Raw genomic sequence first — 24,356 nt, forward strand, 5'->3', positions numbered from 1 at the left:
AATTTCAGTTCATTTCTAGTGCTATGTAACTTTAAATATTTAGATAAGAAGAAAATGAATAAGCTTCATTTTGTCTCCACATATTGAGGGCAATGGGAATGTTTGATCTTCTTCAGAATTTCAGTATTATGACCAAGGATATTCCAAGCATTTTGGGGCTGGAGTGTGGAGGGGAGAGATCTTGGGAATGTATTAAGTACTCCATAGCATGGAAATTCACTTTTCTCCTTAGAGAAGAAAGAAGAAATCCCGCTTAGTAATATATGTCTCTTTGTAGTCCAGTAGATAAGAGCACAACTTAGATCAGGCTTCTTAGAATCAAATCTTCAAAACTGATTTTTTTTTTACATATTGTAAGTTACATAACCAGTCTGAGATACTACAACTGTATGTAAAGTGGGGATAATAATAGCATTTACTCAATGGGGTTATTGCAAAGTTTAAATGAAGTAACTGTAAAGTGCTTAGTATGATACCTGGCACATGGTGAGAGCTAAATATAGATAGGCTTTTATTACTGATTATTATAATTCATTATCTCTGAGGCTAACCCAAATCTGGAGAAAACATAGAAGGAGTAAATTTACTTCAAAATGTCCTTTAATTCCTGACCAGATCTTTGCTTATGAGGAACCATAATATAGTATACACTGTAGGCATTAAAGATTAAGATGTGCATGCACCTATGTTCTGATGTTTCCACTTAATAGATGATTTTGAACAGATTAATATGTGAAATGTATATGTTAATAGCCACTTGTGGTTGTTTTATAATTTAATGAAGTTTACTGCAGGTACAGTATATAGTCTTAGTATATGTGCTGCTGGAGTGAGCACAGTATGTCGTCTTCTCAATATTGATGTTCTCTTCATGCCTCGGAGTCATAAATGCCTCCTTAATGGGGGTATACACCAAGGAGTTCAGTAGATATATTTAGGCCAGGGAGCCAAAACAACTAAAAAATGGAAACTAGTCAACAGATGATTTGATATTCAGTTGATAATTTAGTAAGAATAGAATTCTTTTTATAACATGGACAATCCTCAGTGATAAGCAAGAGAACCCATTTTACGAGGTAGTTTTTAATGATATTGTAAGTCACATACGATGAAACATTCTTGGCAACTTTTTTTTTTTTTGTCAGTAGCATCCTTATATAACAGGACTCTTCATTTCAGTTTCAACTAAGGCAACCAGACAATAAAGACTACATTCGAAAAGGAGTTGTTAGACACACCACCATGGCCAAGAACTAAGGAGAAAACTCAACACACACAGTAAAGGTTTAAAAGGTTTAGTTTGATTTAGAAAGGGGTTTGTGAGGCCATTTCTTTGAAGAGAGTTGTGCTGTGCTATAATGTTTAAAAGGAAATCATTTTCACATACAATATTTCATTTTAACCTCAAAACAAATCTCAAATTCTTTAGAAAAAGTATGATGGTACTCATGTAAGAGAACTGCAGCTTAGAAAAGCTGATATTGCTGTAAATATTGGAGTTGGGAATATATCCTTAATCCTCTGATTATTACGCTTCAAACACAAAGGGGTTATATCTGGATGTTTCATACATTACATAATAGAATGTTAGATATGTATGGCATATTTTAATAAGATTCCTATTATCTTTATTAGGGGACTCTACTAATAGCTCAAATTTGATTAAAACTTAATATATATCTTGATTATATTGAACTGATTTTCTTTCTGTTTTTTTTTTTTTCTTTCAATCAAACTTTTGATATATGGAACAAAAACAAATACAAATCGAAAGATTACTGTGCTCTTAGGGATAGTTTTGTTAGATTTCAGGATATTATAATAAAAAGTGGTTATATGGATATGATATTTTTGTTGGTCTTGTTTTATTTGTATCTCCCATTTCCCTACACTGAATTATTTTTTTATGACTATTTTTTAGGTTCACAGCAAAACTGAGAGGAAGGTACAGAATTCCCATACACTCCCTTGCTCCCACACAAGCATAGTCTCCCCCATTATCAACAATCCCCCACCAGAGTGGGACATTTGTTACAACTGATGAACCTACATTGACACATCATCATCCCGTCCATATTTTACATTAGACTTATCTGAAAAATCCCCAAATACTTGGAGATTAAACAAACATTTTTGAATAACACATGTGCTAAAGGAGACCTTTTGAGAGAAATTGAAAAATATTTTGAACTAAATGAAAATAAAAATACAACATATAAAAATTTACAGGTTATAGCAAAAGCAGTACTTAGATGGAAATGTATTACAATGAATGGTTATGGTCTTATGGTATAAAGTTACTGATTGTAATGTTAAGACAGTTGGATTCCTGTAACGTGGAAAGTTTTTTGTATTTTTTCTTTTTTTAGGTATGTATAAATCGTGAATGTGTAGAATCAAGGATCCTTATGGATTATTCAAACCTTTGTTCACAGCAGTGCAGAGGACATGGAGTAAGTAAGCACAAAATTTATGTTTCCCCAAATCACATCTATCTTGGACACTTTATAGCATCATTTAATTTACTCAACATTTATCATGTTTCTTTTATTTGAGAGTCTGTATTGTATCTTGCTTCAATGTGGTAACCAAAAGTAGTATTAGAGAACATTGTATAGAATTAAATTGTTGTTGACCTTAACAGATTTATTCTTATAGACGGCTACTTTTCAAAGGTGTTCAATGAATACATTCACCTGTTCATTAAGGGAAGATAATTATGCCATAATTTGTGTGTCTGTGAATATATGCTGTGAGGGAAAACTATTGGTTTTATCCTCCTTTTTAAATATACTATTTTTTTAGCAGTTTTAAGTTCATAGCAAAATTGAGAAAAAAGTACAGAGATTTCGATATACCTCCTAACCCCAATACATACAGCCTCTCTCACCATCAACATTCTCCACCAGAGTGGTACACTGGTTACAATCATAAGCCTACAAAAACACCATTATCACTCAAAGTCCATAGTTTAAACAGGGTGTGCTCTTGGTGTTGTTTGTTCTATGTGTTTGGACAAATTTATAATGGCAGGTATCCATCGTTAATGGTATCATACAGAGTAGTTCCATAGCCCTAAAAATCTGTGCTCTGCCTACTCATCCCTCCATCCCTCCTACTCCTGATAACTATCAATCTTTTAAGTATCTCCATAGTTTTGCTTTTTCCAGAATGCCATATAGTTGGAATCGTATAGTGTGGATCAGACTGGTTCCTCAGACTTAATAATATGCATTTAAAGCTCCTTCATATCTTTCCCCGCCTTGATAGCTCATTTCTTTTTAGTGCTAATATTCTGTTGTTTGGATGTAGCATAACTTATTCATTCACCTACTGAAGATAGATATCTTGGTTGTTTCACATTTTGAGTTATAAATAAAGCAGCTATAAACATTCATGTGCAGTTTTTTATATGGGAATAAGTTTTCAGCTCATTTGGGTAAATTCTAAAGACTGCAATTGCTGGGGGCACCTGGATGGCTCAGTCAGTTAAGCATCTGTCTTCAGCTCAGGTCATGATCTCAGGGTCCTGGTTGAGGCCTGCATCAGGCTCCCTGCTCAGCAGGGAGTCTGCTTCTCCCTCTGCAACCTTCCCCCCCGCCCCACTTCCCTCCTTCCCCCGCTTATGCTCTCTCTCTCAAATAAATAAATAAAATCTTAAAAAAAGAAACAAAGGTCAAAAGACCTTTTCATTTAGGTCTTTGGCTATGATTTTGTTTTATTCTTTCACTTGGAATGTATTTCACTTCTATTCATTTTGTCTAACTCTCTGTGTTTGTTTTTATATATTAGGGAGGTCAGCTACATCTCCTGGTCTTGAAAGTAGTAGCTTTGTGTAGAGGAGTTTTTGTGGTGCCCTGTAGCACAATGCCCCCTGGTCACCAGAACCAGCACTCTAAATGTGTCTTCTCTGTGGGCTGCATGTACCCTGCTATTGTGGCTGAGCCATGTTTGCCTTAGCCCAGCCAGCTGCAATGACCTCCTTTGAATATTGTTGGCTCACTGAGCAGGGTTTGGTTCCTGTGCTGTTGAGAGACCTGTCTGAGGTCACCACAGGTTCACTGGTGGACAGGGTTGGCAATCAGACTAGGTGCCTACAGTCAGCCTCTGTGTTACAACTGTGGGTGCACTGAATGGCAGGGCTTGCTCCTTATCTGGCCAACTGAGAGGCTTTGTTGGTTGGTGGGGCTGGTAGGCTGACTAGATGTCTGCAGTTGGCTTCTTTGTCACAGTTGCAAGCATGCCAAATGGCAGAGCTTGCTCTCTGTGCAGTCAGCTAAGAGGCCTGGCTGGAGCTGTATGCTGGTGTGTGTGGTTATCTCCCCCTCCCCCCAGGGCAGAAGTCACTCTGGAGAGGCATTCATCCCTGCTGGGGCTGCTTGCAGGGTGAGGCAGGGCAGGAGCTGTTTTGGAGAGATGCTTGCTGCAGCATGCAGATTGGATGGGACAGGTCTGATGGAGAGTGCGGAGATAGGGCCTGGGGTGCTAGCTAGATAGATGGAGAAAGCATTGGCTCCCACTAGTGTCAGCTATCTAAGCTGGGGGAAGGGAAGAGAAATGGTGCCCACCAGCAGTTTTGTTCCGGGAGATATCTACTGAAGATACAGTGTATGTTTTGAGATTAGTAAATAAACATTCTTCATGTATACCCCAGGCACTTTTCAAACTATTGCTTCTGTGCTGTCTCAGGTCGAGCTATTTATTATGCTGACTGTTTAAGTGTGGGGACTCAGTTTCCTATCATCCTCTAGCTTTCCCAGGTTACACCCTGCTGATTTTAAAACCTCCTAAAGTTAAGCCCCACCAGTTTTCAAACCTAGATATTACGGGGACTCGTCTTCTCAATGCAGGTCCCTGGTGCCTGGGATGCCTGGGGTGCCTAGGCTGGGGTCTGATCCTCTCACTTTGTACTTGGGGTGTTCCTCCTGTTTGAGGTTAGTCTTACTGGGGGTTTGGTTCCCAATGACATCTCTACCCCTCCTACCCTTTTTAATGTAGTCTCCTCTCCATGGTGGAACATCTGTTCTGCCAGTTTTCAGGTCATTTTCAGAGTTAGTTGCATATATGTAGCTGTTATCTCAGTGTGTCTATGGGATGAAGTGAGCTCAGGATCCTCCTACTCTACCATCTTCCCTGAACCTCTTCTATTATTTCTTTAAATAGATACTTTCTGTCCCTTTTCCTCACTTTCTTCTGGAACTCTAATTATTCTAATATATATGTTTGATGGTTTCCCATTAGATCACGTGTTATTTTCTTCACTCTTTTTCATTCTTTTTTCTTTGTTCTACTCTGACTGGATTATTTAAAAGTTCCTATACTCTAGATCAATAATTCTATCTTCTGTTTGTTCTGTCCTGCTGTAGATGCTCTCTATTGCATTTTTCTTGTCATTTATTACATTCTGTATCTCCAGAATTTGTTTGGTTCTTTTTTATGATTTCTGTCTCTTTGTTAAATTCCTCAAAACAGCTTTGTTGAATTCTTTTTCAGCTAAATTGCCAAATTCTGTGTTTTGAGTTCAGTTACTGGAGTATTATTGTTATTTTTTGGTAATAACATGTTTCCAGGATTCTTCATGTTCCTTGGAGTTTTGTGTTGCTGTTTTCACATTTGAAGTAGTCACCTTCTTAAATCTTTACTAGTTGTCAGCAGGTGGGAGATAATATTTGCTGGTCTTATGTCTAGGTCTTTCTACAACCTTGTATAGATATACTTGCTCCACATTTCTTGCACCCTCTCAGGGCAGAATTCTTAAGCTGGTATGTGTTCTCTCTCTCTTACGATGCACCAAGCCAGCTGCTGGAAAACTCTGTTTTCTAGGAGGTGCGCTACAGCTTAAGTTTGTGATTTCTCCCTTGTTCAAGGACCCTTGCCTGATTTTCTGAGGGTACTCCCTGTCCACCAGAGCTTTTTGCTGCCAAACTCAGGAGGAAACACAAGGAACAGGCTGCAGATTGTGGAGAGTTGTGGGCTTAGCACTTGGGGTGTTGTGGGTGCCCCTGGATCAGGTAAGGGGTGATCTTTGGGTGAGGATTTCCCAGCAACTTGTGGGCAGGCTTCCTACTGGAGTAATGAAAGCATATAGCAGGAACTGTGTCCCTTTAATGCCCTCTGATAGTCTTATCTTCTTATCTACCACTTTCCTGATTTCTTCCTTCCCCTCAGTTGTGGAGATTCCTGCCTCAATACTCTGGGTGCTGTGGGAGAGAAATGGATTTCTCCAGCTGTGTCCTTCACCTCACCACTTTCTCTTTTTTCTGTCGGAGAGGTCACTGCTGGCTAGTTCAGCCCTGGACTATGTGCCATTGTGGGAGGGATGGCACTGGCAACTACTCTTACCCTCTTCAGTGCATCTGAACTCTTATTTTATTTTATTTTATTTAGGGAGGGGGTGCTTCAAAGGAATGCAGGAATCTATTTTTGGGAAACTATTCCTGGGGAGACTTCTGCAAGGCTCTCTTTTCAATGGGTTTCTGCCCACATTAGCTCTCTATGTTTTCCCCAACTGCATATAAGAGGAGCTGAGTCCTCTTCACTGGTTCCTTCTGATTCCACAGCCCATACTGAAGTCTGTCTGCCTATTACCTGATACACAAGTGGGCAAGACTCCTCCCAGGTCTCTTGGTGTGTAGTGCTTGATTCTACAAATCTCACAGAGGTACTTTTGTTCATGGATGGATGCTGAAATTTAGTTGTTTTTATAAAGGGGGACCAAAGGAAGGAGTTCTTATGACACGATAATTCTTTTGTCAAACCCAAAGCCAGTTTTATCTCTTCCTTCCCAATCCTTATACCTTTTATTTTCTTATCTTGTCAATATGATGTTGTAAAGAGGGACTCTCTTGCCTTGTTCCTGATCTTAATGGAAAAGCTTTAATCTACCATTAGGTACTGTCAGGTTTTTAAAAAAGATATTCTTTATCAATTTGAGAAAGTTTCCCTCTATTTATAGCTTTCTGATAGTCTTTTATCATTACTGGGTGTTCAATTTTGTTAAATAACTTTCTGCAGTTATTAATATAGTCATGTGATTTTTCTTTTCTAGCTGTTGATATATGATGGATTACATTAATTGATTTTCAAATGTTGAATCATCTTTGCATACTTGAGATAAAACTCACTTGCTCATGGTATATAATACTTCCTATACATTAATGGAATTAATTTGCTAATATTTTGTTGAGGATTTTTGCATCATTTTTCATGAGAGGTATTGATCTATAGTTTTCTTATAATGTCTTTGTCTTTGGCATTAGGGTAACGCTGGCCTCATAAATATGTCAAAAAGTATTCACTCTACTTCTAATTTCTGAAAGAGATTATAGGGAATTGGTATGATTTCTTCCTTAAATGCTTGGTAAAATTCACTAGTTAACCCAACTTGACTTGTGCTTTCTGTTTTGGAAAGTTGTTAATTGTTGATTTAATCTCTCTTTTTTTAATGCCTTCAGAACACCCTGTTCAAATTGCCTAGTTTTTTTTAACAGTCACCAATCTAAACTTTTTAATTTTATCTTATTTTATTTTAAAATTTCTTTTCAAGTATAATTAACATACAGTATTATATTAGTTTCAGGTGTACAATATAATGATTCAACAATTCTATGTATTACTCAGTGTTCATCACAATAAATACACTTTTAATCCTCTTCACCTATTTTACCTCCCCTCTGGCAACCACCAGTTTGTTCTCTCTATCTAAGAGTTTGTTTTTTGTTTGTCTTTTTTCTTTGTTCATTTATTTTGTTTCTTAAATTCAACTTATGAGTAAAATCATATGGAATTTGTCTTACTCTGACTGACTTATTTCATTTAGCATTATACCCCCAAGGTCTGTCTATGTTATTGCAAATGACAAGATCTCATTCTTTCTTTATGGCTGAATAAGTTTCCTTTATATATATATTCACACACACACACACACACACACACACTATGTCCTTTATCCATTCATCTGTTGATGGATACTTGAGTTGCTTCCATATCTTGGCTATTGTAAATAATGCAGCAATAAACATAGGGGTGCATATATGTTTTTGAATTAGTGTTTTTGTTTTCTTTGGGTAAATACCCAGCAATGGAATTACCAGATCATATAGTATTTCTATTTATAATCTTTTTTTTAAAGATTTTATTTATTTATTTGACAGAGAGAGACATAGCGAGAGAGGGAACACAAGCAGGGGGAGTGGGAGAAGGAGAAGCAGGCTTCCTGCGGAGCAGGGAGCCCAACGTGGGCCTCGATCCCAGGACACTGGAATCATGACCTGAGCCGAAGGCAGATGCTTAATGACTGAGCCACCCAGGTGCCCCTCTATTTATAATCTTTTGAGGAACCTCCATACTGTTCCCCACAGTGGCTGCACCAATTTACATTCCCACTAACAGTGCACCAGGGTTCTTTTTCTCCACATCATCACCAACACTTGTTACTTCTTGTGTTTTTGATTTTAGCCATTCTGACAGGTATAAAATGATGGTTTTAATTTGCATTTCCCTGATGATTAATGATGTTGAGCATATTTTCATGTATTTTGTCCACCTGTATGTCATCTTTGGAAAAATGTCCATTCATGTCCTCTGCTCATTTAATTGGATTTGTTTTTTTAATGATAAATTGTATAAGTTCTTTATATATTTTGGATATTAACCCTTTATCAGACATGCCATTTGCAAATATTTTCTCTCATTCCATAGGTTGCCTTTTTGATTTTTTGATGATTTCTGTTGCTGTGCCTAAGCTTTTTAGTTTGGTGTAGTCTCAATAGTTTATTTTTGCTTTTGTTTTCCTTGCCTTAGGAGACATGTAGAAAAAGTTGCTCTGTCCAGTGTCAAAGAGATTATTGCCCATGTTCTCTTCTAGGATTTTTATGGATTTAGGTCCCAAATTTAGGTCTTTAATACATTTTTTTAAATTTAAATTTTAATTAATTAATTAATTTAAAAATTTTATTATGTTAGTCACCATACAATACATCATTAGATGCTTAATAACTGAGCCACTCAGGCGCCCCCTTTAATCCATTTTTAAAATTTAATTTCATTTTATTATGTTATGTTAGTCACCATACATCATTAGTTTTTGATGTAGTGATCCAGGATTCATTGTTTTCATATAACACCCAGTGCTCCATGCAATATGTGCCCTCCATAATACCCATCACCGGCTTCACCTATCCCCCGGACCCCTCCCCTCTAAAACCCTCAGTTTGTTTCCCATAGTTCATAGTCTCTCATGGTTCATCTCCCCCTCCGATTTCCCCCCCTTCAGTTTTCCCTTCCTTCTCCTAATGACCTCCAGGCTATTCCTTATGTTCCACAAATAAGTGAAACAATAAGATAATTGACTTTCTCTGCTTGACTTATTTCACTTAGCATAATCTCCTCCAGTCCCATCCATGTTGATGTAAAAGTTGGGTATTCATCCTTTCTGATGGCTGAGTAATATTCTATTGTATATATGGACCCCATCTTCTTTATCCACTCGTCTGTTGAAGGGCATCTCAGCTCTTTCCGCAGTTTGGCTGTTGCAGACATTGCTGCTTATGAACATTGGGGTGCATATGGCCCTTCTTTTCACTACATCTGTGTCTTTGGGGTAAATACCCAGGAGTGCAATTGCTGGGTCATAGGGTAGCTCTGTTTTTAATTTTCTGAGGCACCTTGACATTGTTTTCCAAAGTGGCTGTACCAACTTGTATTCCCACCAACAGTGTGAGAGGGTTCCCCTTTCTCCACAACCTCTCCAACAATTGTTGTTTCTTGCCTTGACAAATTTCGTCATTCTAACTGGTATAAGGTGGTATCTCAAGTGGTTTTGATTTGAATTTCCCCAATAGCTAATGATGATGAACATTTTTTCATGTGTCTGTTAGCCATCTGTATGTCTTCTTTGGAGAAGTGTCTGTTCATGTCTTCTGCCCATTTTTTGACTTGATTATTTGTTTTTGGAGTGTTGAGTTTTAGAAGTTCTTTATAGATCTTGGAAATCAGCCTTTTTTTTAATTATGTTATGTTAATCACCATACATTACATCATTAGTTTTTGATGTAGTGTTCCATGCTTCATTGTTTGCATATAACACCCAGTGCTCCATGCAGAACGTGCCCTCTTTAATACCCATCACCAGGCTAACACATCCCCCCACCCCACTCCCCTCTAGAACCCTCAGTTTGTTTCTCAGAGTCCATAGTCTCGCATGGTTTGTCTCCCCCTCTGATTCCCCCCTTCATTCTTCCCCTCTGACTATCTTCTTCTTCTTTTTTTTTTTTAAAACATATAATGTATTATATGTTTCAGAGGTACTGGTCTGTGATTCAACAGTCTTACACAATTCACAGCGCTCACCATAGCACATACCCTCCCCAATGTCTATCAACCAGCCGCCCCATCCCTCCCACCCCCCACCACTCCAGGAACCCTCAGTTTGTTTCCTACAATTAAGAATTCCTCATATCAGTGAGGTCATATGATACATGTCTTTCTCTGATTGACTTATTTCATGCAGCATAATACCCTCCAGTTCCATCCACGTCACTGCAAATAGCAAGATTTCATTCCTTTTGATGGCTGCATAATATTCATATTCATAATATTCCATTGTATATCTATACCACATCTTCTTTATCCATATCCAAAATCTATAAAGAACTTATTAAACTCAACACCCAAAGAACAAATGTTCCAATTAAGAAATGGGCAGAACACATGAACAGACATTTTTCCAAAGAAGACATCCAAATGGCCAACAAACACATGAAAAAGTGCTCAACATTGCTTGGCATCAGGGAAATCCAAATCAAAACCTCAGTGAGATACCACCTCACACCAGTCAGAATGGCTAAAATTAACAAGTCAGGAAATGACAGATGTTGGTGGGGATGCAGAGAAAGGGGAACCCTCCTGCACTGTTGGTGGGAATGCAAGCTGGTGCAGCCAGTCTGGAAAACAGTATGGAGGTTCCTCAAAAAGTTGAAAATAGAGCTACCATACAATCCAGCAATTGCACTACTGGGTATTTATCCAAAGATTTTGGATACTAGCCCTTTATCTGATACGTCATTTGCAAATATCTTCTGCCATTCTGTCAGTTGTCTTTTGGTTTTGTTGACTTTCTTTGTTGTGCAAAAACTTTTTATCTTGATGAAGTCCCAATAGTTCATTTTTGCCCTTGCTTCCCTTGCCTTTGGCGTTGTTTCTAGGAAGAAGTTGCTGTGGCTGAGGTTGAAGAGGTTGCTGCCTGTGTTCTCCTTTAGGATGTTGATGGACTCCTGTTTCACAGTTAGGTCTTTCAACCATTTTGAGTCTATTTTTGTGTGTGGTGTAAGGAAATGGTCCAGCTTCATTCTTCTGCATGTGGCTGTACAATTTTCCCAACACCATTTGTTGAAGAGACTGTCTTTTTCCATTGGACATTCTTTCCTGCTTTGTTGAAATTAGTTGGCCATAGAGTTGAGGGTCCATTTCTGGGCTATCTATTCTGTTCCATTGATCTATGTGTCTGTTTTTGTGCCAGTACCATACTGTCTTGATGATGACAGCTTTGTAATAGAGCTGGAAGTCCGGATTTGTGATGCCGCCAGCTTTGCCTTTCTCTTTCAACATTCCTCTGGCTATGCGGGGTCTTTTCTGGTTCCATACAAATTTTAGGATTATTTGTTCCATTTCTTTGAAAAAAGTTGATGGTATTTTGATGGGGATTGCATTAAATGTGTAGATTGCTCTAGGTAGCATTGACATCTTCACAATATTTGTTCTTCCAATGCATGAGCAAGGAATGTTTTTCCATTTCTTTGTGTCTTCCTCAATTTCTTTCTTTTTTTTTTTTTAAGATTTTATTTATTGATTTGACAGAGAGAGAGACAGCGAGACCACGAACACAAGCAGGGGGAGTGGGAGAGGGAGAAGCAGGCTTCCCGCTGAGCAGGGAGCCTGATGTGGGACTCTATCCCAGGACCCCGGGATCATGACCTGAGCCGAAGGCAGACGCTTAATGACTGAGCCACCCAGGCGCCCCCTCAATTTATTTCATGAGTTTTCTGAGTACAGATCCTTTGCCTCTTTGGTTAGATTTATTCCTAGGTATCTTATGGTTTTGGGTGCATTTGTAAATGGGATCAACTCCTTAATTTCTCTTTCTTCTGTCTTTTTGGTGTACAGGAATGCCACTGATTTCTGTGCATTGAGTTTCTATCCTGCCACTTTACTGAATTCCTGTATGAGTTCTAGCAGTTTTGGGGTGGAGTCTTTTGGGTTTTCCACATAAAGTATCATATCATCTGTAAAGAGTGAAAGTTTGACTTCTTTGCCAGTTTGGATGCCTTTGATTTCTTTTTGTTGTCTGATTGCTGTGGCTAGGACTTCTAATACTATGTTGAATAGCAGTGGTGATAGTGGACATCCCTGCCCTGTTCCTGACCTTAGACGCAAAGCTCTCAGTTTTTCCCCATTGAGAATGATATTCGCTGTGGGTTTTTCATAGGTGGCTTTTATGATGTTGAGGTATATACCCTCTATCGCTATACTCTGAAGAGTTTTGATCACGAAAGGATGCTGTACTTTGTCAAATGCTTTTTCTAATCTATTGAGAGGATCATATGGGTCTTGTTTTTTTTTAAAGATTTTATTTATTTATTTGACAGAGAGAGACACAGCGAGAGAGGGAACACAAGCAGGGGGAGTGGGAGAGGGAGAAGCAGGCTCCCCGCAGAGCAGGGAGCCCGATGCGGGACTCGATCCCAGGACCCCAGGATCATGACCTGAGCTGAAGGCAGTCGCTTAACCAACTGAGCCACCCAGGCGCCCCATATGGTCCTTGTTTTTCTTTTATTCATGTATTGTATCACATTGATTGATTTGCAGATGTTGAACCAACCTTGCAGCCCAGGGATAAATCCCACTTGGTCGTGCTGAATAATCCTTTCAATGTACTGTTGGATCCTATTGGCTAGTATTTTGGTGAGAATTTTTGCATCCATGTTCATCAGGGATATTGGTCTGTAATTCTCCTTTTTGATGGGGTCTTTGGTTTTGGGATCAAGGTAATGGTGGCCTCATAAAACGAGTCTGGAAGTTTTCCTTCCATTTCTATTTTTTGGAACAGTTTCAGAAGAATGGGTATTAATTCTTCTTTAAATGTTTGGTGGAATTCCCTTGGGAAGCCATCTGGCCCTGGGCTCTTGTTTGTTGGGAGATTTTTGATGACTGCTTCAATTTCCTTAGTGCTTATAGGTCTGTTCAGGTTTTCTATTTCTTCCTGGTTCAGTTTTGGTAGTCGATACATCTCTAGGAATACATCCATTTCTTCCAGGTTATCTAATTTGCTGGCATAGAGTTGCTCATAATATGTTCTTATAATTGTTTGTATTTCTTTGGTGTTGGTTGTGATCTCTCCTCTTTCATTCATGATTTTGTTGATGTGGGTCATTTCTCTTTTCTTTTTGATCAGTCTGGCCAGGGGTTTATCAATCTTGTTAATTCTTTCAAAGAACCAGCTCCTAGTTTCATTGGTCTGTTCTACTGTTCTTTTGGTTTCTATTTCATTGATTTCTGCTCTGATCTTTATTATTTCTGTTCTCCTGCTGGGTTTAGGCTTTATTTGCTGTTCTTTCTCCAGCTCCTTTAGGTGGAGGGTTAGGTTGTGTATTTGAGACCTTTCTTGTTTCTTGAGAAAGGCTTGTGTTGCTATATATTTTCCTCTTAGGACTGCCTTTGCTGCATCCCAGAGATTTTGAACAGGAGTGTTTTCATTTTCATTGGTTTCCATGAAGTTTTTAAATTCTTCTTTAATTTCCTGGGTGACCCATTCATTCTTTAGTAGGATGCTCTTTAGCCTCCACGTATTTGAGTTCTTTCCGACTTTCCTCTTGTGATTGAGTTCTAGTCTCAAAGCACTGTGGTCTGAAAATATGCAGGGAATGATCCCAATCTTTTGGTACTGGTTGAGACCTGATTTGTGACTGAGGATATGATCTACTCTGGAGAATGTTCCATGGGCACTGGAGAAGAATGTGTATTCTGTTGTTTCGGGATGAAATGTTCTGAATATGTCTGTGAAGTCCATTTGGTCCAGTGTGTCATTTAAAGTCTTTATTTCCTTGTTGATATTTTGCTTAGATGATCTGTCCAATTCCGTGAGGGTGGTGTTAAAGTCCCCCACTATTATTGTATTGTAGTTGATGTGTTTCTTTGCTTTTGTTATTAATTGGGTTATATATTGGCTGCTCCCATATTAGGGGCATAGATATTTTCAATTGTTAGATCTTCTTTTTGGATAGACCCTTTAAGTAGGATATAGTGTCCTTCCTCATCTCTTATGATAGTCTTTGGTGTAAAATCTAATTTGTGTGATATAAGGATTGCCACCCCAGCTTTCTTTTGGTGTCCATTAGCATGGTAAATGGTTTTCCAGCCCCTCACTTTCAATCTGGGGGTGTCTTTGGGTCTAAAATGAGTCTCTTGCAAGGCGCCTGGGTGGCTCAGCTGGTTAAGCGACTGCCTTCGGCTCAGGTCATGATCCTGGAGTCCCTGGATTGAGTCCCGCATCGGGCTCCCTGCTCGGTGGGGAGTCTGCTTTGTCCTCTGACCCTATCCCCTCTCTTGTGTTCTCTGTCTCTCATTCTCTCTCTCTCAAATAAATAAGTAAAATCTTTAAAAAAATAAAAATAAAACAATAAAATGAGTCTCTTGCAGACAGCATATCATTGGGTCTTGTTTTTTTATCCAATCTTATACTCTGTGTCTTTTGATTGGGGCATTTAGCACATTTACATTCAGGGTACCTATTGAAAGATATGAATTTAGTGCCATTGTATTGCCTGTAAGGTGACTGTTACTGTTTAGTATTTGTGTTCCTTTTTGGTCTATGTTGCTTTTAGGGTCTCTCTTTGCTTAGAGGACCCCTTTCTATATTTCTTGTAGGGCTGGTTTCGTGTTTGCAAACTCCTTTAGTTTTTGTTTGTCCTGGAAGCTTTTTATCTCTCCTTCTATTTTCAATGACAGCCTAGCTGGATATAGTATTCTTGGCTCCATATTTTTCTTGTTTAGTGCTCTGAAGATATCATGCCAGTCCTTTCTGGCCTGCCAGGTCTCTGTGGATAGGTCTGTTGCCAATCTAATGTTTCTACCATTGTAGGTTACAGATCTCTTGTCCCAAGCTGCTTTCAGGATTTTCTCTTTGTCTCTGAGACTCGTGAGTTTTACTATGAGATGTCAGGCTGTTGACCTATTTTTATTGATTTTGAGGGGGTTCTCTGTGCCTCCTGGATTTTGAGGCCTCTTTCCTTCCCAAATTAGGGAAGTTCTCTGCTATAATTTGCTCCAATATACCTTCTGCCCCTCTCTCTCTTTCTTCTTCTTTTGGGATCCCAATTATTCTAATGTTGTTTCATCTTAATGTATCACTTATCTCTCGAATTCTGCCCTCGTGATCCAGTAGTTGTTTCTCTCTCTTTTTCTCAGCTTCTTTATTTTCCATCATTTGGTCTTCTATATCACTAATCTCTCTTCTGCCTCATTTATCCTAGCAGTTAGAGCCTCAGTTTTTTTTTTAAAGATTTTATTTATTTATTTGAGAGAGAATGAGATAGAGAGAGAGAGCATGAGAGGGGGGAGGGTCAATGGGAGAAGCAGACTCCCCGCTGAGCAAGGAGCCCGATGTGGGACTCGATCCCGGGACTCCAGGATCATGACCTGAGCTGAAGGCAGTCGCTTAACCAGCTGAGCCACCCAGACGCCCTAGAGCCTCAGTTTTTTATTGCACCTCATTAATAGCCTTTTTGATTTTGACTCTGTTAGATTTTAGTTCTTTTATTTCTCCAGAAAGCATTTCTCTAATAACTTCCATGCTTTTTTCAAGCCCAGCTACGATCTTTAACATCATCATTCTGAACTCTAGCTCTGATATCTTACCAATGTACATATTGATTAGGTCCCTGGCAGTCGGTACTGCCTCTTGTTCTTTTTTTTGAGGTGATTTTTTGCATCTTGTCATTTTGTCCAGAGGAGAATAGATGAATGAGAGAACAATATGCTAACAGGGTAACAACACCCCAGAAAATATACACTAAATATATCAGAAAAGACCTGACACCAGGGGAAAAGAAAGGGAAAGAAAGAAAAAAGAAAAAAGAAAAAGAAAAGATAAAAACAAACAAAAACAAGATGAACAAAAAAACAGAATATGAGCAAATATGATCAGGCTGGTGCATAGGTCACTGCCACACACTAGGTTTTGGGCATATTTTGGTCTGTTAGAAGAAAGTGCCTCACAAAATTTTAAAGAAAGAAAAACTTATATATGTACAAATTAAGGGTAATACAATGAAGGGATGGAATATGACTGTAAAGATGAAAATCATAAAAGATATTTTAAATGGAATTGATAAGATAAGAGGTTCGTTGAAATAAGAAAGTAGAGGATTTAAAAAAAAAAAAAGGGAGAGAATGTGATCAGGCAGGAGACTAGGGCAATGCCATACACTAGAGATTTAGGGTATGTTTTAATCTGTTAGAAGAAACTGTATCCCAAAATTTTAAAGAGAGAACAACTTATATATATATATATATATCAAAAATAAGGTTAACTACTATGAAGTGATAGAATATGACTCTAAAAATGAAAAATCAAAAAGATTTTGTAAAAAAGGGATTGATGTTGGTTGAGAAAGGGAAAAAGAAAAATTCAAAAAAAAAAAAAGAAAAAGAAAGTTAAAAAAAATTAACTTTGAAAGACTAAAGAATCATGGAGAAAAAGCCATGAATTCTATGTGCAGTATTCCCCTAGTGCTGGAGTTCTGCCGTTCTCATTGATCGGTAAACTTGGACTTGGCTGGCTGTTCTTGCTGATCTTCTGGGGGAAGGGCCTGTTGCCATGGTTCCCAAATGTCTTTGCTGGAGGCGGAATTGCCCCGCCCTTGCCATCTGTGCTAAGCAATCTGCTTGGGTTTGCTCTCTGGAGCTTTTGTTCCCTGCAAACTTTCAGTACAGCTTTGATGGATGAGAGTGAAAAGGCAGCTTCCCAATCTCCACGCTGGAGGAGCTGAGAACTCAGGGCCCTACTCCTCAGTGAGCCCCCAGAGAAAAGCAGTCAGTCACTGTCTCCCTGGTCTCCGGCCGCACTCCGTGCTCACCCGGCCTGTGACTGAGCATTTCTATCTCTGGCACCGACTTGGTGTGGAGTCTCCAAACCCAGCAGATCCCTGCAGTGCGCTCCCATGCCACTCCTCCTGGGGGAGGAAGGGGAGTCTCCCTGGATCTGCCGCTTGTTGGGTCCCTGCTGGAGGAGCAGTGGCCTGACTGTGCCACGGATCACAGTTTATGGCAACCCCGAGCAGAGAGCCCACTCCTTGGCTCTGTCTCTGCAGCCGGCTTCCCTGTTCCAATGGGAGCTCTGCCACACTCAGGCACCCCTGGTCTTTCTGTGACCCCGAGGGTCCTGAGACCACACTGTCCCAGCGAGGGTTCCACCTCCCGCTTAGCCACTGGAGTGACCTCCCTCAGCGGAGCTGACTTCTAAAAGTTCCAGTTTTGTTCTCCGCAGCTCTATCACTTGCCAGAAGCAGCCATTGGAGGCCCCTTCCCCCGCCGTCTAATCTCCCAAATATCGCCTCAGATTCACTTCTCCACACGTCCTACCTTCCAGAAATTGGTCACTTTTCTGTTCAGAGAGTTGTTGCTATTCTTTTCTTCAATCTCCTGTTGAGTTCCTAGGTGTTTAGAATGGTTTGATCCCTATCCAGCTGAATTCCTGGGACCAGAGGAAATCCAGGTCTCCTATTCCTCTGCCATCTTGCTCCTTCCCCCGGTAATCAGCCCTTTTATCTGTAGGGTCATTTGCAAATATCTTCTCCCATTCCATGGGTTGCCTCTGTTTTGTTGACTGTTTCCTTTGCTGTGAAGAAGATTTTATCTTGATGAAGTTCTAAAAGTTCATTTTTGCTTTTGATTCCCTTGTTTTTGGAAACATGTCTTGAAAGAATTTGCTGTGGCCTCTGTCAAAGAGATTCCTGCCTATATTCTACTCTAGGACTTTGATGGATTCCTGTCTCACATTTAGAGTCTGTCTTTGTGTTTGGTGTAAGAGAATGGTCGAGTTTCATTCTTCTGTATATAGCTGTCCAATTTTCCCAGCACCATTTATTGAAGAGGCTTTTTTCCATTGGATATTTTTTCCTGCTTTGTCGAAGATTAGTTAACCATAGAGTTGAAGGTCCATATCTGGGCTCTCTATTCTGTTCATTGATCTGTGTGTCTGTTTTTTGCCAATACCATGCTGTCTTGGTGATCACAGCTTTGTAATATAGCTTGAAATCAAGCAACATGATGCCCCCCAGCTTCATTTTTCTTTTTCAACATTTCCTTGGCAATTTGGGGTCTTTTCTGGTTCAGATTTTAGAACTGTTTGTTCTAGCGCTTTGCAAAATGCCATTGATATTTTGATCGGGATGGCATTGAAATTACAGATTACTCTGGGCAGCATAGACATTTTAACAATGTTTATTCTTCTGATCCATGAGCATGGAATATTTTTCCATCTTTTTGTGTCTTCTTCAATTTCTTACATAAGTGTTCTGTAGTTTGTAGAGTGTAGATCCTTTACTTCTTTGGTTAGGTTTATTCCAAGGTACCTTATGGTTTTTGGTGCTATTGTAAATGGAATCGATTCCCTAATTTCTCTTTCTACAGTTACACTGTTAGTGTATAGGAAAGCAACTGATTTCTGTGCATTGATTTTGTATCCTTCCACATTACTGAATTGCTGTATTAGTTCTAGTAATTTGGGGGTGGAGTCTTTTGGATTTTCCACATAAAGTGTCATGTCATCTGCAAAGAGAGAGATTTTGACGTCTTCTTTGCCAATTTGAATACCTTGTATTTCTTTTTAGTGTCTGATTGCTGTTGCTAGGACTTCTAGTACTGTGTTGAATAATAGTGATGAGAGTGGGCATCCTTGTGTTCCTGATCTTAAGGGAAAGGCTCTCAGCTTTTACCCATTGAGAATGATATTCACTGTAGGCTTTTCATGATGGTTTTTATGAAATTAAGGAATGTTCCCCCATCCCTATACTATGAAGACTTTTAATCAGGAAAGGATGCTGTATTTTGTCAAATGCTTTTTCTGCATCAATTGAGAGGACCATATATTTCTCTTCTCTCCTCTTATTAACGTGTTCTATCACATTGATTGATTTGCGAATGTTGAACCACCCTTGCATCCCAGGATTAAATTCCACCTGGTGGTGATGTATAATCCTTTTAATGTACCATTGGATCCTATTAGCTAGGATGTTGTTGAGAATTTTGGCATCCATATTCATCAGGGATATTGTTCTGAAATTCTCCTTTTTGACGGGGTTTTTGCGTGGTTTGGGGAATCAAGGTAATGCTAGCCTCATAGAATGAGTATGGAAGTTTTCCCTCTGTTTTTATTTTTTGAAACAGCTTCAGGAGAATAGGTATTATGTCTTCTTTGAATGTTTGGTAGAATTCCCCAGGGAATCCATCAGGCCCTAGACTCTTGTTTTTTGGGAGGTTTTTGATCAGTGCTTCAATCTCGTTACTGGTTATTGGTCTATTCAGGTTGTTAATTTCTTCCTGTTTCAGTCTTGGTAGATTATACGTTTCTAGGAAGGCATCCATTTCTTCCAGGTTGCTTAATTTATTGGCATATAGTTGTTGATAATAATTTCTGATAATTGTTTCTATTTCCTTGGTGTTAGTCATGATCTCTCCCCTTTCATTCATAATTTTATTAATTTGGGTCCTTTCTCTTTTCTTTTGGATAAGTCTGGCCAATGGTTTGCTGATCTTATTAATTCTTTCAAAGAACAAGCTTCTAGTTTTGTTGATGTGTTCTACTGTATTTCTGGTTTCTAATTCATTGATCTCTGCTCTAATTTTAATTATTTCCCTTCTCATGCATGGGTTAGGCTTAATTTGTTGTTGATTCTCCAGTTCTTTAAGGTGTAAAGATAGTTTGTATATTCAGGATTTTTCTAATTTTTTGAGTGAGGCTTGGATAGGTATGTATTTCCCCCTTAGGACTGCCTTTGCAGTATCCCATAGGTTTTGGACCAATGTGTTTTTGTTCTCATTGGTTTCAATGAATTGTTTAAGTTCTTCTTTGATTTTCTGGTTGACCCAAACATTCTTAAGCATGATGGTCTTTAGCTTTCAAGTGTTTGAATTTCTTCCAAACTTTTTCTTGTGATTGAGTTCCATTTTTAAAGCATTATGGTCTGAGGATATGCACTGAATAATCTCAATCTTTTGGTATCAGTTGAGACCTGATTTCTGACCCAGTATGTGGTCTATTCTGAAAAAAGTTCCATGTGCACTCAAGAAGAATGAGTATTCTGTTGTTTTAGGGTGGGATGTTCTGCATATATTTATGAGGTCCATCTGGTCCAGTGTGTCATTCAAAGCTCTTGTTTCTTTGTTCACTTTCTGCTTAGATGATCTGTCTATTGCTGAGAGTGGAGTATTGAGGTCTCCTACTATTAACGTATTATTATTAATATGTTTCTTTATTTTGGTTAACAGTTGGCTTATGTAATTGGTTGCTCCCATGTTGGAGGCATAGATATTTACAATTGTTAGATCTTCTTGTTGGAAAGACCCTTTAAGAATGATATAGTGTCCTAAAAAAAAAAAAAAAGGAATGATATAGTGTTCTTCTATATCTCTAACTACAGTCTTTAGCTTAAAATCTAATTTTTCTGATATGAGAATTACTACCCCAGCTTTCTTTTGAGGTCTGTTGGCATGGAAGATGGATCTGGATCATGTCTTTTTATCCAATCTGCAACCCTGTGCCATTTTATGGGAACATTTAGGCAGTTCGTGTTGAGAGTGATTATTGAATGATATGAATTTATTGTCATCATGTTGCCTGTGAAGTCCTTGTTTCTATAGATTGTCTGTAAATTTCTGTTCTATATCACTCTTGGGGTCTTTCTCCTTTTATAGAAGCCCCCTTAATATTTCTTGCAGGGCTGGCTTAGTGGTCACATATTCTTTCAGTTTCTGCCAGTCTTGGAAGCTCTGCATCTCTCCATCCATTCTAAATGACAGCCTTGCCGGATAAAGTATCCTTGGCTGCATGTTCTTCTCATTTAGTACCCTGAATATGTCTTGCCAGGCCTTTCTGGCTTGCCAGGTCTCTGTGGATAGGTCTGACGTTATTCTGATGTTCCTCCCTGTGTACGTAAGGAATCTCTTCCCCCTAACTGCCCTTAAGATGGTTTCCTTGGTTCTAAGATTTGTGAGTTTTACTATTACATGCTGGGGTGTTGGTCTGTTCTCCTTGATCTTGGGAGGGGTCCTCTCTGCCTCTGGGACACGAATACTTGTTTTATTCCCCAGATTAGGGAAGTTCTCAGCTATGATTTGCTGAAATATATCTTCTCGTCCTCTCTCTCTCTCCACCACTTAGGTATCCCAATAATTCTGACATTGGAATGTTTCATGGCATCGTTTATTTCTCTAATTCTGTTTTCATGGATTTTAAGGTGTTTGTTCCAGGCCTCCTCCTGTTCCTTCCTTTCTATCAGTTTGTCTTCTAGATCACTAATTTGTTCTTCTGCCTTGTTTCCCCTAGCTGTTAGATTATCTAGCTTAGATTGCATTTCACTAATAGCATTTTTAAATTAGGCCTGATTAGCTCTCATTTCTGCCCTTAGAGAATCTATGTTGCCGTTAATGGGTTTCTCCAGCCTAGCTATTGTCTTCAAAACTGTTATCCTGGAATCTATTTCTGACATCTTGCTTATATCCATATCCATTAGGTCTGCGGGAGAGGCCATTGTCTCTGGTTCTTTTCTTTGTTGGGAGTTCCTCCTCCTAGTCATTCTGTTGTCGGGTGGTTGAGGGAATGTACAGAGTTGAAAATATCAACCACAGTCCAGGCAAGGTGCACCCTGGGAACGTTCAGAGCGATCGGAAGCCACCACCAAGGAAACCCAGCGAAAATGCAACCCAAGAATAAGATTTATAAAGTTAGAGGAAAAAGGGGGGAGGGGGGCGCTATAATCTCTTAATGTGGTGAGGTAGTGTGTTTCAGTTCTAACTGGGTGTATCTTGTACTCTTTGTTAGAGAACACTACTTCCCAGAGTTACAGGGAAATTAAAACTGGTATATATATAAAGGTAGTATTGAATAGGGAAAAAAGTACCACCTTTAAGATTATATCTATCTATCTATATATATAGAAAAAAGAAAAAGAGAAAAAAAGTATATGTGTGAAAGAGAAGTTAAAAAGTTTCTATGGAATATGTTGTATTAAGCATCTAGTTGAAATGCTAAGTAGGTAAAAAAAAAAAAACATGAGAAAGAATAAAAAAGTTGTATCTAAGAAATACACAGGCCATGAGGCAACACCAGGAGTTCAGTGTTCAGGTTTTACAGTTTTATGAGAACGCTTGGGTTGTCGTCCTCTTGTTCTTCCAGCTTGTCTTCTGGGTGAGGGGCCTGCCACATTGTTTTTCAGGCACTCCTGCTTCAGTGGAGTTGCCCTGCCCCCTATCAAGGGGCTGGGCTCTGTGGAAACCAGTTTTTTGGGCTTTTGTTCTGTGAGGGCTTTTCATACCTTTTTGGAGGGTCAGGGCAAAGGAAAATGTCCACACCCAGAAGTCTGCACCAGAGGAGAAAAGCCACAGTCCGCTCCTCTCTGAACCCTCCAGTACACATGGTCTCCCCATCTGTGAGCCCAGCTGAAAACTGCAACTTCCCACAGGTGGTGCACACCCCCAGTGATCCTCTGGTCGACCCAGGCCCCCCCTTGTCTCTACCCCCTGTGCCTCCAAAACCTGACTGATCCCCGTCTGGGTGGGTGTCAGCGTCAGCTGCAGCCACCACCAGCCCCCAGGTCTGCAAGCACAGTTCCGCACAAGCAGCCACCCTGGTCCTGGCGTTTGCCCCTTAAGCTCCTGGATTCTGTTGGAGCGCTGTTACTGGGTGCTTCTCGTCCCACCACCACCACTCTGCAAGCTGTTGCTGGTGCCCAGGTTCAGGATGCTTTTGCACTGGGGTATTATTTTACTTTCCAGTGGGTAGCTTCAGGTGGGCCCCTCCCCCTTCTGTTTATCCTCTGATACCTTTTGGAACAATCCCAACTCTACCCTTTGTACTTCTTGACTGAACATCCTCTGCCCCCAGAAGAGATCCAGACGTATAATCTTACATCTCAGGCTGATTTCATGGGTGTTCAGAGTGGCTTGGTAGATATCCAGCTAAATTCAGGGGAGTGGTTGAAATGGAGTCCCCCGCTCCTCCACCATCTTGCCTGTCTGTGATGGAATATCTTCATTTATTTATTTGTTTATTTGTGTTGTCTTCAATTTCTTTCATCAGCGTTTTATCATTTACAGAGTATAGGTCTCTCACCGACTTGGTTGAGGTTATTCCTAGATTTTTTGGGGGGAAGAGGTGCAATTATCATGGGATTTTTTTTTTTTTAAAGATTTTATTTATTTATTTGACAGAGAGAGAGCAAGAGCAGGAACACAAGCAGGGGGAGTGGGAGAGGGAGAAGCAGGCTTCCTGCTGAGCAGGGAGCCCGATGTGGGGCTCGATCCCAGGATCCTGGGACCATGACCTGAGCTGAAGGCAGACGCTTAACGACTGAGCCACCCATGCGCCCCATGGGATTGTTTTTTTAATTGCTCTTTCTGCTACCTTGTAATTAGTATAGAAACAGAACTGATTTCTGGGTATTAATTTTGTATCTTACAATTTTACTGAATTCATTTTTTCCTTCAGTGTTTTTTGGTGGAGTCTTCAGGGTTTTATATGTATAGTATTTTGTTATCTGCAAATAGTGACCAATATTGGTGCCTTCTTGTTTTTTTCTTGTCTGATTGCTGTGACTGAGATTTCCAGTACTATGTTGAATAAAAGTGGTGGGAGTGGACATCCTTGTCTTGTTCTTGGTCTTAGAGGGAAAGCTCTTGGTTTGTCAATATTGAGTATGATGTTAACTGTGGGTTGAGAGTTTTTATGATGAACTGATGTTGAATATTAAATGCTTTTTCTTCATTTATTGAGGTGATCATATTATTTTAATCTTTCATTTTGCTAGTGTGTTATCACATTGATTAATTTGGGAATATTGAACCATCCTTGCATCCCCAGAATAAATCCCACTTGGCCATCCTGAATAAATTTTTAAGTGTGTTGTTGAATGTTGTTTGCTAATATTTTGTTGAGAATTTTTGCATCTATGTCCATGAGAGATATTGGCCTATAGTTCTTTTTTCTTTTCTTTCTTTCTCTCTCTCTTTCTTCTTTTTCTTCTTTCTTTCTTTCTCTTTCTTTCTTTCTTTCTTTCTTTCTTTCTTTCTTTCTTTCTTTCTTT

The 24,356-nt window shown here is 39.3% G+C and overlaps 1 protein-coding gene across 1 annotated transcript in view; it reads left to right on the forward strand.

Annotated features, from left to right (window-relative positions):
• LOC110573134 (disintegrin and metalloproteinase domain-containing protein 32-like) overlaps positions 1–24,356 on the forward strand; it is a 191,288-nt gene that overhangs the window by 155,519 nt on the left and 11,413 nt on the right. The window contains exon 17 of the mRNA XM_021681555.1: positions 2,370–2,453. Coding sequence (XP_021537230.1) covers positions 2,370–2,453 — 84 coding nt within the window. The remainder of the gene's footprint in view (positions 1–2,369; positions 2,454–24,356) is intronic.

The sequence above is a fragment of the Neomonachus schauinslandi genome, chromosome 2 (assembly GCF_002201575.2).
Source record: "Neomonachus schauinslandi chromosome 2, ASM220157v2, whole genome shotgun sequence".
NCBI classification, from domain to species: Eukaryota; Metazoa; Chordata; class Mammalia; order Carnivora; family Phocidae; genus Neomonachus; species Neomonachus schauinslandi.